At 43.3% G+C, this 12,087-nt stretch overlaps 1 protein-coding gene across 5 annotated transcripts in view; it reads left to right on the forward strand.

Annotated features, from left to right (window-relative positions):
* The first annotated feature begins 2,930 nt into the window (after positions 1–2,930).
* The window catches only part of TRPS1 (transcriptional repressor GATA binding 1), a 214,776-nt gene continuing 205,619 nt past the window's right edge, over positions 2,931–12,087 (forward strand). For 2 of the 5 annotated variants that reach the window (XM_057415221.1, XM_057415226.1), the window contains exon 1: positions 3,556–3,824. Coding sequence is in view for 1 of the 5 variants with exons in the window: in XM_057415226.1 (XP_057271209.1) it covers positions 3,815–3,824 (10 nt within the window). In the remaining 4 variants the exon portion in view is untranslated. Of the gene's footprint in view, positions 3,071–3,555; positions 3,825–12,087 lie in introns of those variants that run through there. The other 3 variants (XM_057415227.1, XM_057415223.1, XM_057415228.1) reach the window with 3 other exon arrangements.

Raw genomic sequence — 12,087 nt, forward strand, 5'->3', positions numbered from 1 at the left:
ACAACTGTCAAACAATTAATGTATGACTTCATGAATTAGTTGGCTGTTTTGAAATATTCCTGCTAAGATTAAAAAAAAAAAAAAAACCAAGAAAAAAGAAGAAGAAAAAATAAAAAGCCTATATGGGCCTTTGAGTCTGAACATATTGTGTCAATCATAAGCATATGCAATGTATCTAAGCCATGAGGTAAAAATTTTCTTTGTAAATTATTTCATAAATAAATAATTTGCCTGAAAAAAGTTTATGAAAATATTTTTGCCTTTATTAAGTTCTGTACAGCTCTTTTGGGGTGAATATAAACAGATTGATATTGACGTCTTCTTGATCTGCTTTATTTGAACTTGAAATGCAAAATGTATCATGAAAGCATTTTTTATACAGATACAGTAACAAACTTTTTCTGAGAGATACAGTCTTTCATTAGAGTTGTCTACTTGAAACTATGAAGACACGCTTTGCCCTTCTCATCTTTGCTTATGAACGGCTTTTGCGGTTTCATTTTAAAAGCACATGCACAGAGAGGCTTATGCCTTTTAAAAATACATCTCTCTAATATTGTTCTACAGGTGACAAGGGGTGTGTTTGTTATCAAGGTTTACACATGTTGAAACCTGCACTTTCATTGTTATCGATCTTCATGGTTTGTCTGTCATAATATGAAAAAAACCTGGGAAAGCTGCAGCCACACATACGAGCTGGCTGAGATTTAAGGTGTGGGGGGCATCATTTCCTGGTTTAAAATAAAAAGACATTAATAAGTCTCACTAGAGCAGAGCAGCAAAGGGGAATAACCCTTGTTTAAATATTTTCCACTCAAGCCCTGCTTGTAAGATGCTTAGCCAAGTCATCAGACAAAATACCTGCTGATTTTAACCCTTCATATGCAAGACATCTGCCAAGTGAACATTCACTCGGGGCTACATGCTCAGTAACAATAATAAAACCTAGATTACAGAGAAAACCACATCGGAATCAGTGTGAATGGGACGAAAGTACTTGCTTTTCAGAATTCTTCATTCTCTAAAATTTGTGAGAGCGGTTTGTCTCTTTGACTGTGATTCAGCCATGGCATTTGCAGCTTGAGAAAAACTGAAGGTTTACAAAGTCAGGAAAGGTTCTCTGTGTGCATATTAGTGAGGTGCTACCGAGCACTGCCCCGGCACTCAAGTAGTGAGGCAGACTTTATAACAAACTTTAAATTCTGATACTACTTTCCTTCTCATTCCATATATAAACATCTCTGCTGCATCGAACTGATTTTCTGCTGATGGGTACAGAGGGAGTCCCACACATAATCTGTCAGTTCTCCTCTCCCTGTCTCGGGGATCCTACTGTGTGCCTCGTCCTGCAACTGTATTTTACCTTCCAACATGTCAAGTTCACCTCTTGTACGTAAATTATTGCTTTTCTATTCATAAAGCACTTTATCAGACAATCCTACAAAAGAACTTGGGGGGGAGAACGTGTTGCTGGGTGATTTACATGAACAATTACTTTGCAAATCTGCCAGAGGATCATAATAAACATGTATGAAGAATGTTGAAGTTTGGAGAGTGGGCTGCAGACGCCATACGTTTTACTGTAGGGTTTTATTTGCGTCAGCATGTATCTCTGAAGATTTTACGCTTTACATTTCACCATGTATTTGAGAACAAAATTGTAAGGAAAAAGTTATGTAATTTCAAACATTTTGGGGGAAGCAGCTTCATCTCCCACACTGTAATGTTTTAACTCTTTTCCAGCTTCTCCCTTGAATAACGTGTTAGCAGTTGCAAGCAAAGAGAATGCCTCTATTTTAATGTGAAATCAGCTTAAAACGACTTGCAGGGGAGGAAAAACATGCCATATAAAGTCACCTAACTGCAGAAAAATTGTGTCCAAATGCCCAACAAATGTTTACATAGTTTTTAACGCCTACTATATTTGGGATTTTAAAACCCTTTCACAGGAACCTTTTATGTACTGCTGCTCCTTGGAGAGTGTTTCTACATTAACATACAGACTTCTGACAGTTTTTTGTAGCACGAGAATTTTGAATCGAAAGGTTCTGCACAAGCAAGAAAAGTTGTAGGGGTTTTGTCAGAGCAGCTTGGTGGTTGGTAGCCCAGGGCAGCCGGTAACGGGGAGTTACTCATCCCCAAACCTGGAAGATGCTTGTCCGTCCTCCTCAACACCCGCACAGAAACGGAGGCTGGGGAGGAAAAGAGGAGTGTGAGGACACTAAACCCCCATTCCCTGTGCACAGAGCGGCTCTCCCGAGGGGATCAGCTATTGCCGCACGTGGGTCGCGCCTGTTTTTCCCCCCTATTTTCCCAATCCCGCGGGTCAGCGGCCGGCGGCAGTGACAGCACAAGGCCGGGCAGCCTCCGGCCGTGGCCTGCGGGCCATTCCTGCGCCAACTCAGCCCAAGTCCCCGCGGCCAAGGGGGGACGCGTCCTCTCCGCGGCCTCCGCTCGTGCCCGTTCTTGTGCCCGTGTCCGTGCCCGTGTCCCGGCGGCGGAGGCCGCGTCGCGTCGCGTCGCGCCGCGGCGGGCGGAGGCGTGCGGCGGGGGGCGGCGCGGGCCGCACGGCGGGGCCGCCTGCACTGTCTCTTTAAGGGCGCTCCGTCTGGGGTGGCGCTTTCCTCCGCGAAGGCTCCTTTGATATTAATAGTGTTGGTGTCTTGAAACTGACGTAATGCGGGCAGACGGAGGTCCTGACAAGCGATAACAGTCCTGATAACGCGCCGGCCGCCCCGCGCTCCCAGGCCGCCGCCTCGCCGCCGGCGGGGCCGCCGTGCCGTGCCCCGGCCCGCGCCCCCTGCCCGCCGCGCCCCCGCCCCCGCCTCCGCACCGCACCGCCCGCCGGCGGACGGCGGGCCCGTCGCCCCCTCCCCGCCGAGCGGGGCCGAGGGGGGAGGCAGCGGCGCCGCGGCCCCCCGCCCGTCCCCCCCCTCGCTCCCTCCTCTCCCCGGCCACCGCCACATAATCCGCGGCCAACTCTGCCGGCAGCAGGAGACGGTTCATGGCTCGCTCCGCGGCCCCACCATCTTCCAGGCTGCCGGGGCTGTTGCTGACGGTTAATCAACAGGTAAGGCGCGGGGGGGCGCGGGTGGGGGCGGCCCGGCGGCGGGGAGGGCGCCGCGGACGGCGGGCCGGGAGGGGGCGGCGCGGCAGCGGCAAGGGGGGGGCGCCGCGCTGGGTGTGTGTGGGGGCAGCGGCGCGGTGCCCGAATGGAAAGGGGGGGGTGTGTGTGTGCAGCGCGGGTGACCCCCCCCAAGATACACCCCCCTCCCTCAAAATATACCCCCCCCAATAATCAACAAACAACAAAAGCGGGGGCCATGCTCACAGGGAGCGGGGCTGCTCGTGTTTCACAGGCTTTTTTGGTGCATCCACCTCCACCCCCCCGCGCCCCCAGTTCCCCCCGCCGGTGGGTCAAAGCCATATGTGATGGCTGAAAAGTGGCGACTTCAAAACGGAGATAGCCCCGCTGGAGTCGGGAGGGTCAAGTTCAGCGGCGGCGGTGGCGGGCAGGGGGAGCAGCCCCCTGGCCCGGAGGCGGGGAGGGGAGCGGTGGCCGCGGGCTGGTGCGGCTCTGCTGGGCTCGGCTGTGCCCTCCCCTCCGCGCCGCTCCGCGCCTTATCTCCGCGGCCGCCGATTCCCCGCCACCGGGGCGCTCCGGGGGGAGGGGAAGGGAGACGCGGGGGGTGGAAGTAGAAGACGAGCAAAGAGGGTTTGCATCCGATGAGCTGCAGTCGCACAGTCCTGCCGCTCCTGCCGCTGCTGGAAGTTTTAATGGGGATCATGACAAGCGGGGCACAGAGACACCATCATGAAGAGTAGTAAGTTTGGGAAAAACTTTTTTTTTCCCTTCTCTTTTTTCTTTTTTCTTTTATTCTTTTTTCTTTTTTTTTTTTTTTTTTTTTTTTTACCCTTTTTCCTTCTCCTTGCCCGGGAACACACCGGGAGAGGCCGGGTGCGGAGCTGTGCTGCGCCGAGAGGGGGGCTCGGGGTCCCTCCCGGTCACAACACCGGGGGAAAAGGCGACATGGTGGTGGTGACTTTTTTGTGTGTTGTGTTTTGCTTTTTTTTTTTTTTTTTTTGAAATCAGAGCGCGGAGAAACGTAAAACTTTTCCCTCTTAAAGGCGAAGCTCCGCTCCCAGCGCGGCGTCCCCCCGCTCGGCTCTCTCCTGCCCAACACAAGTTGGTGGAGCGTCTCCCTCCCTGCCCCGTCCCTCGCCCTCGGAGGCTGCTCCCCGCGTGTTTGCTGTCCAGAGAGAAGGAATGAATGGGGGCGAGGCCGGGCTGGAGGGGCAGCGCGGCGGCCGGGCCGGGGTCAGTGCCGAGGTATCGCCCGCCGCCGCGCTGCCCTGGGATACAGCCGGCTCCCGGGGAGGGAGGGGGGGGGTGGGGTGTCGACATTTCGGGGGCTTTGTTTATCTGCCTCCCTGGTGCAAATCAAGGCGCTCAGACATCCCGGCACTCCTACGCGGTTTCTGCTGGGGCCCGCTAGCCTTCTTTATATTTTACTCTTTTTTTTTTTTTTTTTTTTTCACAGTCGGTTTGTGTTTTCTGTCTGCAAATGGCAAACTTCTCAAGCGCGCCGGCTGAGCTGTCGCATGAGTGATGAGCTGGAGTGCAGAGCCGGCCCCCCTCCATCGCTGCGGCCTCGGCCACTGCGAGTACCTTGCCTGGCCGGGGCACCTCAGCACACGGGGGACAGGTCCCCTCTGAGGGGAACAGATTTCTTAGGGAGAAAAGACTGCGAGGTGCTATGCAGACCGTGCTGCCTCCGCTGCTTCTACAGCGCGGTGCGCAGTTTGAATGTTGATTGAAACAAACCATAATGTGACAGCGTCAGGTTTGCTTTGATAGAATTCATTAAGTCTCCCAAGGAACCACCAAACTTCTTTGCCATTCAGGCATTCTTATTCAACCACACCACTGAAACCTATGGATGTTGGTGGCATCATGTTACTTTCCTGTTGGTTTTAGGAAAAGTTGAACATTTAGAGAAGATTGCCTGAGTTAGAAATGTGAGGGCAGCAAAGGAAAGTAGTGGTAAGAGCCAGTTCCTGATGTGGACAAAAAGAATAAAAGTTACAGTAGTCTTCTGAAGTGCAGTTTGTGTTTGCCTCATGTTTGCAGTATGCGTGTGGAGTTAGACAGCTCTCAGATATTCCACCAGAGTGACATTTTAAAAAAGCCCTCCAAAAGAGGTGTTTTTTTTTTTTTGTTTTTTTTTTTTTTTTTGTTTTTAAGTACTCTGGGTCTATGAGTAAATACAGGGTTTGTTTGAGAGCATCAGCTATTTCCTGTAAATTGTGATGCTGACAAGACTGCCTGGAAATGATATCAACACTTAGAAAGATTTTTTTTTTTCTCCCCTCTTTCTATTTTAACCACTGAATGAAAGTTTGTTAATATCGTGGTCAAAACAAACAAATGGCACCTTTCTCTGTGGGGGGGTGGTGGTGGGGGTGTTGGGGTGAAGAAGTCTTTTTCCTTTTCCCTCCTGAAAAATACATACCTGCTTGACGTTTGCCACATAGAATCAATAATGTTGGAGTTCAGTAGTGCATCAGTGCCTATGTACAAGTTAATCCTCAGGCTGTTTGTGACAACAGAAGTCTGCTTCACCTTTTTAAAACAAGAGAGATCAGATATGAGAAGAGTAGTCAGTTCATAATCCACCCTGTTCTGTCTGGTTATCGCACTTTCTTTTCTTTTTCGGGGCTATATGTAATAACTTCTCTCTGTTTGGAACTTTGCATATACGTAGTCACAACAAAGCAAGTAAAGGGCAAAGTTGCATCAGCTTTTAAGTTTACATGTTTTGCCTGTGATCCTCTAAAACAGACTCTAAATAAGACCGGGCAATCTCTGCCTGTGAAAGTATGGCTTTATTTTTTCTTTATTTCACAGTGATGTTAATAAAGGGAAGAAATGTAAATGACAACTTCAGAGATCTGAGACTTCTTTGGGTATCAAACACAATGCAGCCAGGTTACCCTCTTTTTAATGCATTTTCAGCATAATTTATACAGTAGCTGTATGGGTAGCTTTGTTTTCATTGGCGATTGAGTAAATTCAGCATTATTGGGTGAATCCCTAGTAGGATTATTTTTCTATCATGTGTTGTCCATCGTTCGTAGTAAACTTTCATAGTACGCACTGTTACCATGCATACTCTGCTGCGTGTGAAGAATATTACTATTCATGTATCGTGATTGTGCATTAACAGCAGCATAGCACTAATTCCTGTTTGTGGACCTGAGTGTGAGATGCAGTGGTTGCTTGTTAAATCTGTGTATTTCAATCATATTATATTTGAATGCTAGTTGACACATAGGGTTTTATGTTTTCAAAGCATTGTGCAAACAATGACTAATTACTTTCTGTTCATGTGAATTACCTCTTTTAGTACTTTATCAGGTAGTTGCTTTGAAACAAACCTATTTTACATTACAGTGTGAAAGAGTTAAAAAATTAGCAAAGATGTTTAGGAAAAAACCCCAAATTTTAATTACAAACCGGCAACTTTGGGTATGTATTTAAATTTTTCTTTTTATGTGGAACTTTCCTTCCAAGTTTAGGGGGTGGGGGCATATGTATATGAATATTTATGTCTCTAGCAAACTCTCAACAATATTTTAATGTAATAATCTTAATAGAAGCATTCTCAGATCTTGACTGCAGCCACACTGGCAGTATAACTTTAATAAAGGTTTGTGGGTAACACCAAATATAACATTGTGAGAAAATTTATGGTTAAATATTTTTGAACAAGACAGGCTGGGAATCTGACAGCCCTTTTTGTTAGGTGCAAGTAAAGTGGAAATAAATTACATTTTTAATACAGTTTCAGTTAAAACAAACTGCCACCTGGTAGTAAAAGTATTGGCCTTGAACAGAAATATATTCTGATCAAGATATTCTAACTGGTGTGTAAAATGAAGCCATTCATTCAGTGAACTGACAACTTTCCAGTTGGTGTTTGCCCTTGCTTAATTTAGTTTCCTCAAAACAACTAGTGAGGTAGTCTGGGTCTGGTTTTGGCAGTCCTGGGTGACTATAAACTTGTGCATTTTTGTCCCAAATATTACACCTCGTGAGTTAAAAAGTGATTGGTTAAAAAGAACAGCAGGCAGGTATGAGAAGAAAAGAAAAAGTTTCTTTTCAGTTTCTGAAACTTTCTGAAGTTCTTACCTAGTAAGAGAACAATGCTATTTTCAAATACTGGTGATTAATACTATAACCAGTGTAGTCTGCAGCCATCTATTGTATAAATACCATTGCCTGTTGACCTTTGGATGCATTAATTACAGCATATCTGGTCTAGGTTCTACTATTTTTGTCTGTCCAGAAGATAAATAAAAGTGCCCTTTCCAGTCCTCCTGGAGAAGAACTTTTTTTCTTGGTACTGTCATGAATTATGGAGTTCTTTTTTTCTACCCTGTGCCAATGAAGTTCTCTTTTTGACTTTAAAAAGATAAGCCTGCATCCAAAGAGAGAATATGTGATTACTTTAAGACTATTTTCACTTCAGTTTTTATGGTATGTACAAACTTTCCGGGCTTTGCTTTTTTTTGGATTGTGTTTGCTAATTAAAAGAAAAACACGTAATGAGTTATATCAGATGATGTGAAGGATTAAAGTACAATTACACCATTAAATGGTAAATGTTTACAAGGGCAAGACATGCAACTACATTTTTTAGATTATGCTCATTATTCACTTCTTGATGTTGTTTTGCACCTAATCAATAAAGGGCCTTCCAGAACGAAGCTCTTTAGCCAGTTGTATACGTGCCCAGAACATAAGAAACGCTGCTGGGGCAGAGGAGCACGGAGGGGAGAGAAGTGCTGGTGTATTATTCTGACTTCTTGTCATGCAGACCAAAGCTCAAATGAAACACTTGAGCAATGGAAGAATAACTACTATGGTCTCGATTTAAGTCCCCAGTGGACATTTTGTCACACCCCAAAAGCATTGCACAACCAAACACCATTCCACTTGATGTGTCGACCAGAGTCAGAGGAGTCTGATTTGGTGTCATGGGGTTTAGAAGACTGTGATTTAAGTGAACTGGCGTAGCTGCATGTAAGAAACTTTATTTAATAGTCAACTATGTTTTATTCATGTTCTCTGCTATCTGTTTCTTATTTTCTAGTACCTTTAAAGTGGTTCTTTAAAATTTAATAACACCACTAGTGAAAAATACATCTAAATTTTAATAGAAATTGCTAATCTTTCTGTCAGTGATTTTTTTATTATTGTCCTGCTGCATTAACTAAGGAATCTTACTCCTGCTGTGGGTCCCTATATGTGGATTTGGAAAAGCCATAGAGAGAAAATTTTTCATTTAATTGCATAGCTGTTATGAGTGGCACTTCCGTAGGACGTTCCTACAGAACCCAGTTGGTTCCATCCTGTAAAGTTCGGTGGAACTTTTACATGCTCTTGGGGGATATGTGCGAGTGCAGCAGCTACAGTAGGATTATTTCTGCCTTGAAAATTCATTATTTTGGATTGCAAGGTTTAGTCCTAACAGTAATTTTTACTTTCTTAGCTGCAGTTAATGCATGTCTAATTTCTTGTAAGTCTGCTTTCTTTCCAGGCTCAGATGGACTTTTTTTTTTTTTCCCTTAAATGTATTTAAAAATATTTAATTTTTAAAATGTTACTAGCCCTTTAAAAACCTGTAATAAATGCTTTACAAGTGGCTAGACACCTTCCCTGGTGGTTTAATTTATACAAGCAGGAAACTTTCTCTCCTTCTTTCTCTCTCTCTCTTTCTTGTTTTCTTTAAACCAACTGACGTAATGCCAAACTTTGCTTTAAAAGAACAGACAGAAGTAATTGGTAGCTTTTAACTTTTAATAATGTTCTGGATTGGTTTTAGTGGCCAAACTGCCATTTTTTTAAATTTCAAGTAAAAATGGGCTTGTGGCCTGAGGAAGAAAGGCCCTGTTGATGCAGTTATTTTTATTCTTGTTTTTCAATCTGTTATTAAAAAATCTTTCCTGCTGAGCTCTGCTGGATTTCTCCAATTGCTCTTTGTGATGGTGGTGCATTTCAGGTTACGGTAACTTAAAGTGTTTTCTAATTTTTTTTTCTCCTTTTCCCGTGGGTGTTTTGAGATGTTTTATCCTTTTTCTTGGTTGTTTTTTTTTTTTTTTGTTTGGTGTCGTCTGCCTGTGCCCCCCCCCCCCTCCCCCCCCAGCACCTGAAGCTTCCCTTTGGAGAAATTACTTATTTTGATTCAGAGGGGAGTAATATATTAAAAATACCTTTGGTGGCAGTTCAGTGAGTATCATTTTCCCAGTATGAGAGCGTTTTACACCTGTTAGTGATGCTGATTGGGAGGATACTCACTGCCCATTGCAGAAGACATGAGAGATCCTATCTTGCCGAACGGCCACTTTCTGTGCACTCTCTCCACCTCATATTTTAAAGCTAAACCAGATTTTAAACTATGTTTAGTAATAGTCTTTTGCGATCTGTATCTGTTTGTATTAAGCTGATATTAGAAACGAGAAAACCCAACAGAAGGATTTTTTAAAATTAACTGTACTTAAGAAAATCCAGTCTGCTCTCTTTTCTTTTATTTTCTAATTATCTTTTTTTCTGGCTTCTTTTCCTGATTTCTTTTCTACGTCTGGTGGGGTTTTGAACACAAGCAAACTTCCTACGGTAAAAGACAGAGTTGGGCAATAGACTTTCTTGACGAAGTTGACGTCAGGACGACTTCATAAGTTGGCAAGTAGGGAAATCGTTCAAAGACCAAGTTGGCTTGTGCCAGTTTTCCCTTCCTTTAGGGGAGACACTCCACCCAGTAGGAGGTTACCCCACCCAATGTGGAGAGCTATAATTCAGTGGCAACACTTTAAATGTCAATCCTCCCTAGGGTTTAAACCCCAGACTTGTCTTCCCTCAATCTTTGTATTTAATCTAGCATTCAATCTGTTGAAGTAACATCTCATCTTCATAAGCACTTTTTGGGCCTGATCCTGCAATTCTCCTTCTTGAAAAATACTCATTGACGTCAGGGGGACTTTTGAATTCAGTAAAGGCTGCAGGATTGGCCTCTGCAGAATTATGTGTGACTGTGTCTGTCTGTAAGTAAGATTGTGTCTGCCTGATGAATATTGTATAATCTGTGCTCTTAAAGATGAAATTGTAAAACACTTGCTTTGTAGTCTTAAAAATCTGAAGAAGTTCAGGAATCATAATGCTGCAAACCAGATTTTCCTCAATAAGTAAAGTGCACTTATTTCTATTTAGCACTTTCTCAGATTAAAATATAAGTTTGAAAAGTTCCAACTCTAAAGAATGTAAGGCATTTCTGCCATTTCTCTGTATTTCTCTATACAATGCTGTAGACATATTTTTATATGCTGCTTTTGGCAATTTTTTCATCTCTTATGGAAAATTAACATTGCAGCCTGTAGCTTAGTGCCTGCAGTAACCGTCGGGGTACTGGATAATACTGAGAACTCCCAAGGAAAAGTTTAGTTTTGGGGTATTCTCAAAGTCAACATGTAATTTTCATAGGTACATTTTACTTCACCGTGGGGTTTGTTCTCAAGTATCCTTTTCAGATCCCCCATTACATTTAGCGAGGCTGCCAATGCAGGAGGGAATGTATAATTTGATATTATAAAAATGTTATAGAAAAACCACCAATGTGTTCATCTCTCTGCATTTTGAAAATATGCCAGCGTTTTTAGTTTATTAATGTATCTGGGAAAAAAAAAAGTCTGTAAAAGATGATGTTAAAAATCATCAATGCACTTATGTTTCTCAGCAAGATTTACTTAAACAATATGCTTCAGTTTTGCCTCAAACCATTTCAAGGCACCTCTGATCCAAGAATGTACCAGTTTTTTGGTTCCTGGAAGATTAAGCATGACAGTTTCTATTATATAATGAACAGCAGTATTGTTTGAACAAAGGTAACATATTTTGATTTGTGTACCTTTTTTGGCAGCTGGCACTAGTGTAGGTCTAAAATGAGTGGTGATCTAACAGTGTAAATATCTGAATGTTCTTGAAATACAGTATAGATGTAATGTGTTTAAATCATTGAATCTCTCTACCTATATTATATAGCATGTGTATGTATGTGTATATACAAAGCCGTAAATGGTGTGTTCTGCTATCTGTAGCCTTCAAATGTGTATCCTCTGGGTATTCCTGACCTGCTTTGCAAAGTCTGGAAGTCTAAAATACATGCTGAAACTTAAAAAATTAAACATACAGCTTGGTGGTTCACAAAAAAAAAAAAGAAGTGTGTGTGGGGAATTTCTGCTAGTAATTAATTAAAAAGAACATAGCCAACTCTGCCTAGACAGATACTTTCAGACTGTTTTTGGATCTCCCAGTGACTTCACTGGGCTTATTTTAAGAAACAAATTCTCAACTGATCTAGAAAAAAGTTTGAAGTGGATGCTGAAGTTAAGTATCGCCCAAAATTCCTATGTGCAGATGTGGTTTAATGTTTAATGGAAGTTAAATGAGTTAGGATAAAGCTATTTTCTTTGGGGTATGATTCTTTTTAACTTTCTCACATGCCGCTTTTCAAGCAAATGCGGTGAGTTATATGCAACATTATCTAGAACTTGGTATGTAGATGAAACATTGCTTCATGAGTTCAATTAATGAAAGCAAGATACCTCCGATTTCAGCTTCCTAATCTGTACATAGTTTGCTTTTTTATTTAGTGTTCTCATTTTTAGTTGTATTAAATATACTCATCAGACTTTCGCCAGCTGCAGTTACAGATTATAAACCAAATTTGCAGTACATGCTGATCATTGCCAAGCTTTCTCCTCCTGCACGCATAGATATGGACATGCACGCACACAGAAACAATTAATAAAGTAAACCTTGCCCCACATACCTGAGGCAAAAGCTTGTGAAAATAGATTAGCCTTACCATGTGCCTTTCAGGGAAACAGTATCTGACTCTGATAGAGAAATGGGAGAGCTTCAGAGCGGAGGCTGCTTGCCTGCCCTGCCCTGGCACCCAGGTCTGGATGCTCAGGTCTGGAGGCTGTCAGTGAAAATCCCACATCTCATTTCGGCTGTTACAGTGGTAA

Source organism: Pezoporus wallicus, unplaced genomic scaffold (assembly GCF_028554395.1).
Source record: "Pezoporus wallicus isolate ANWC-B61680 ecotype Strahan unplaced genomic scaffold, APGP_CSIRO_Pwel_v1 contig_3812, whole genome shotgun sequence".
Taxonomy (NCBI): domain Eukaryota; kingdom Metazoa; phylum Chordata; class Aves; order Psittaciformes; family Psittacidae; genus Pezoporus; species Pezoporus wallicus.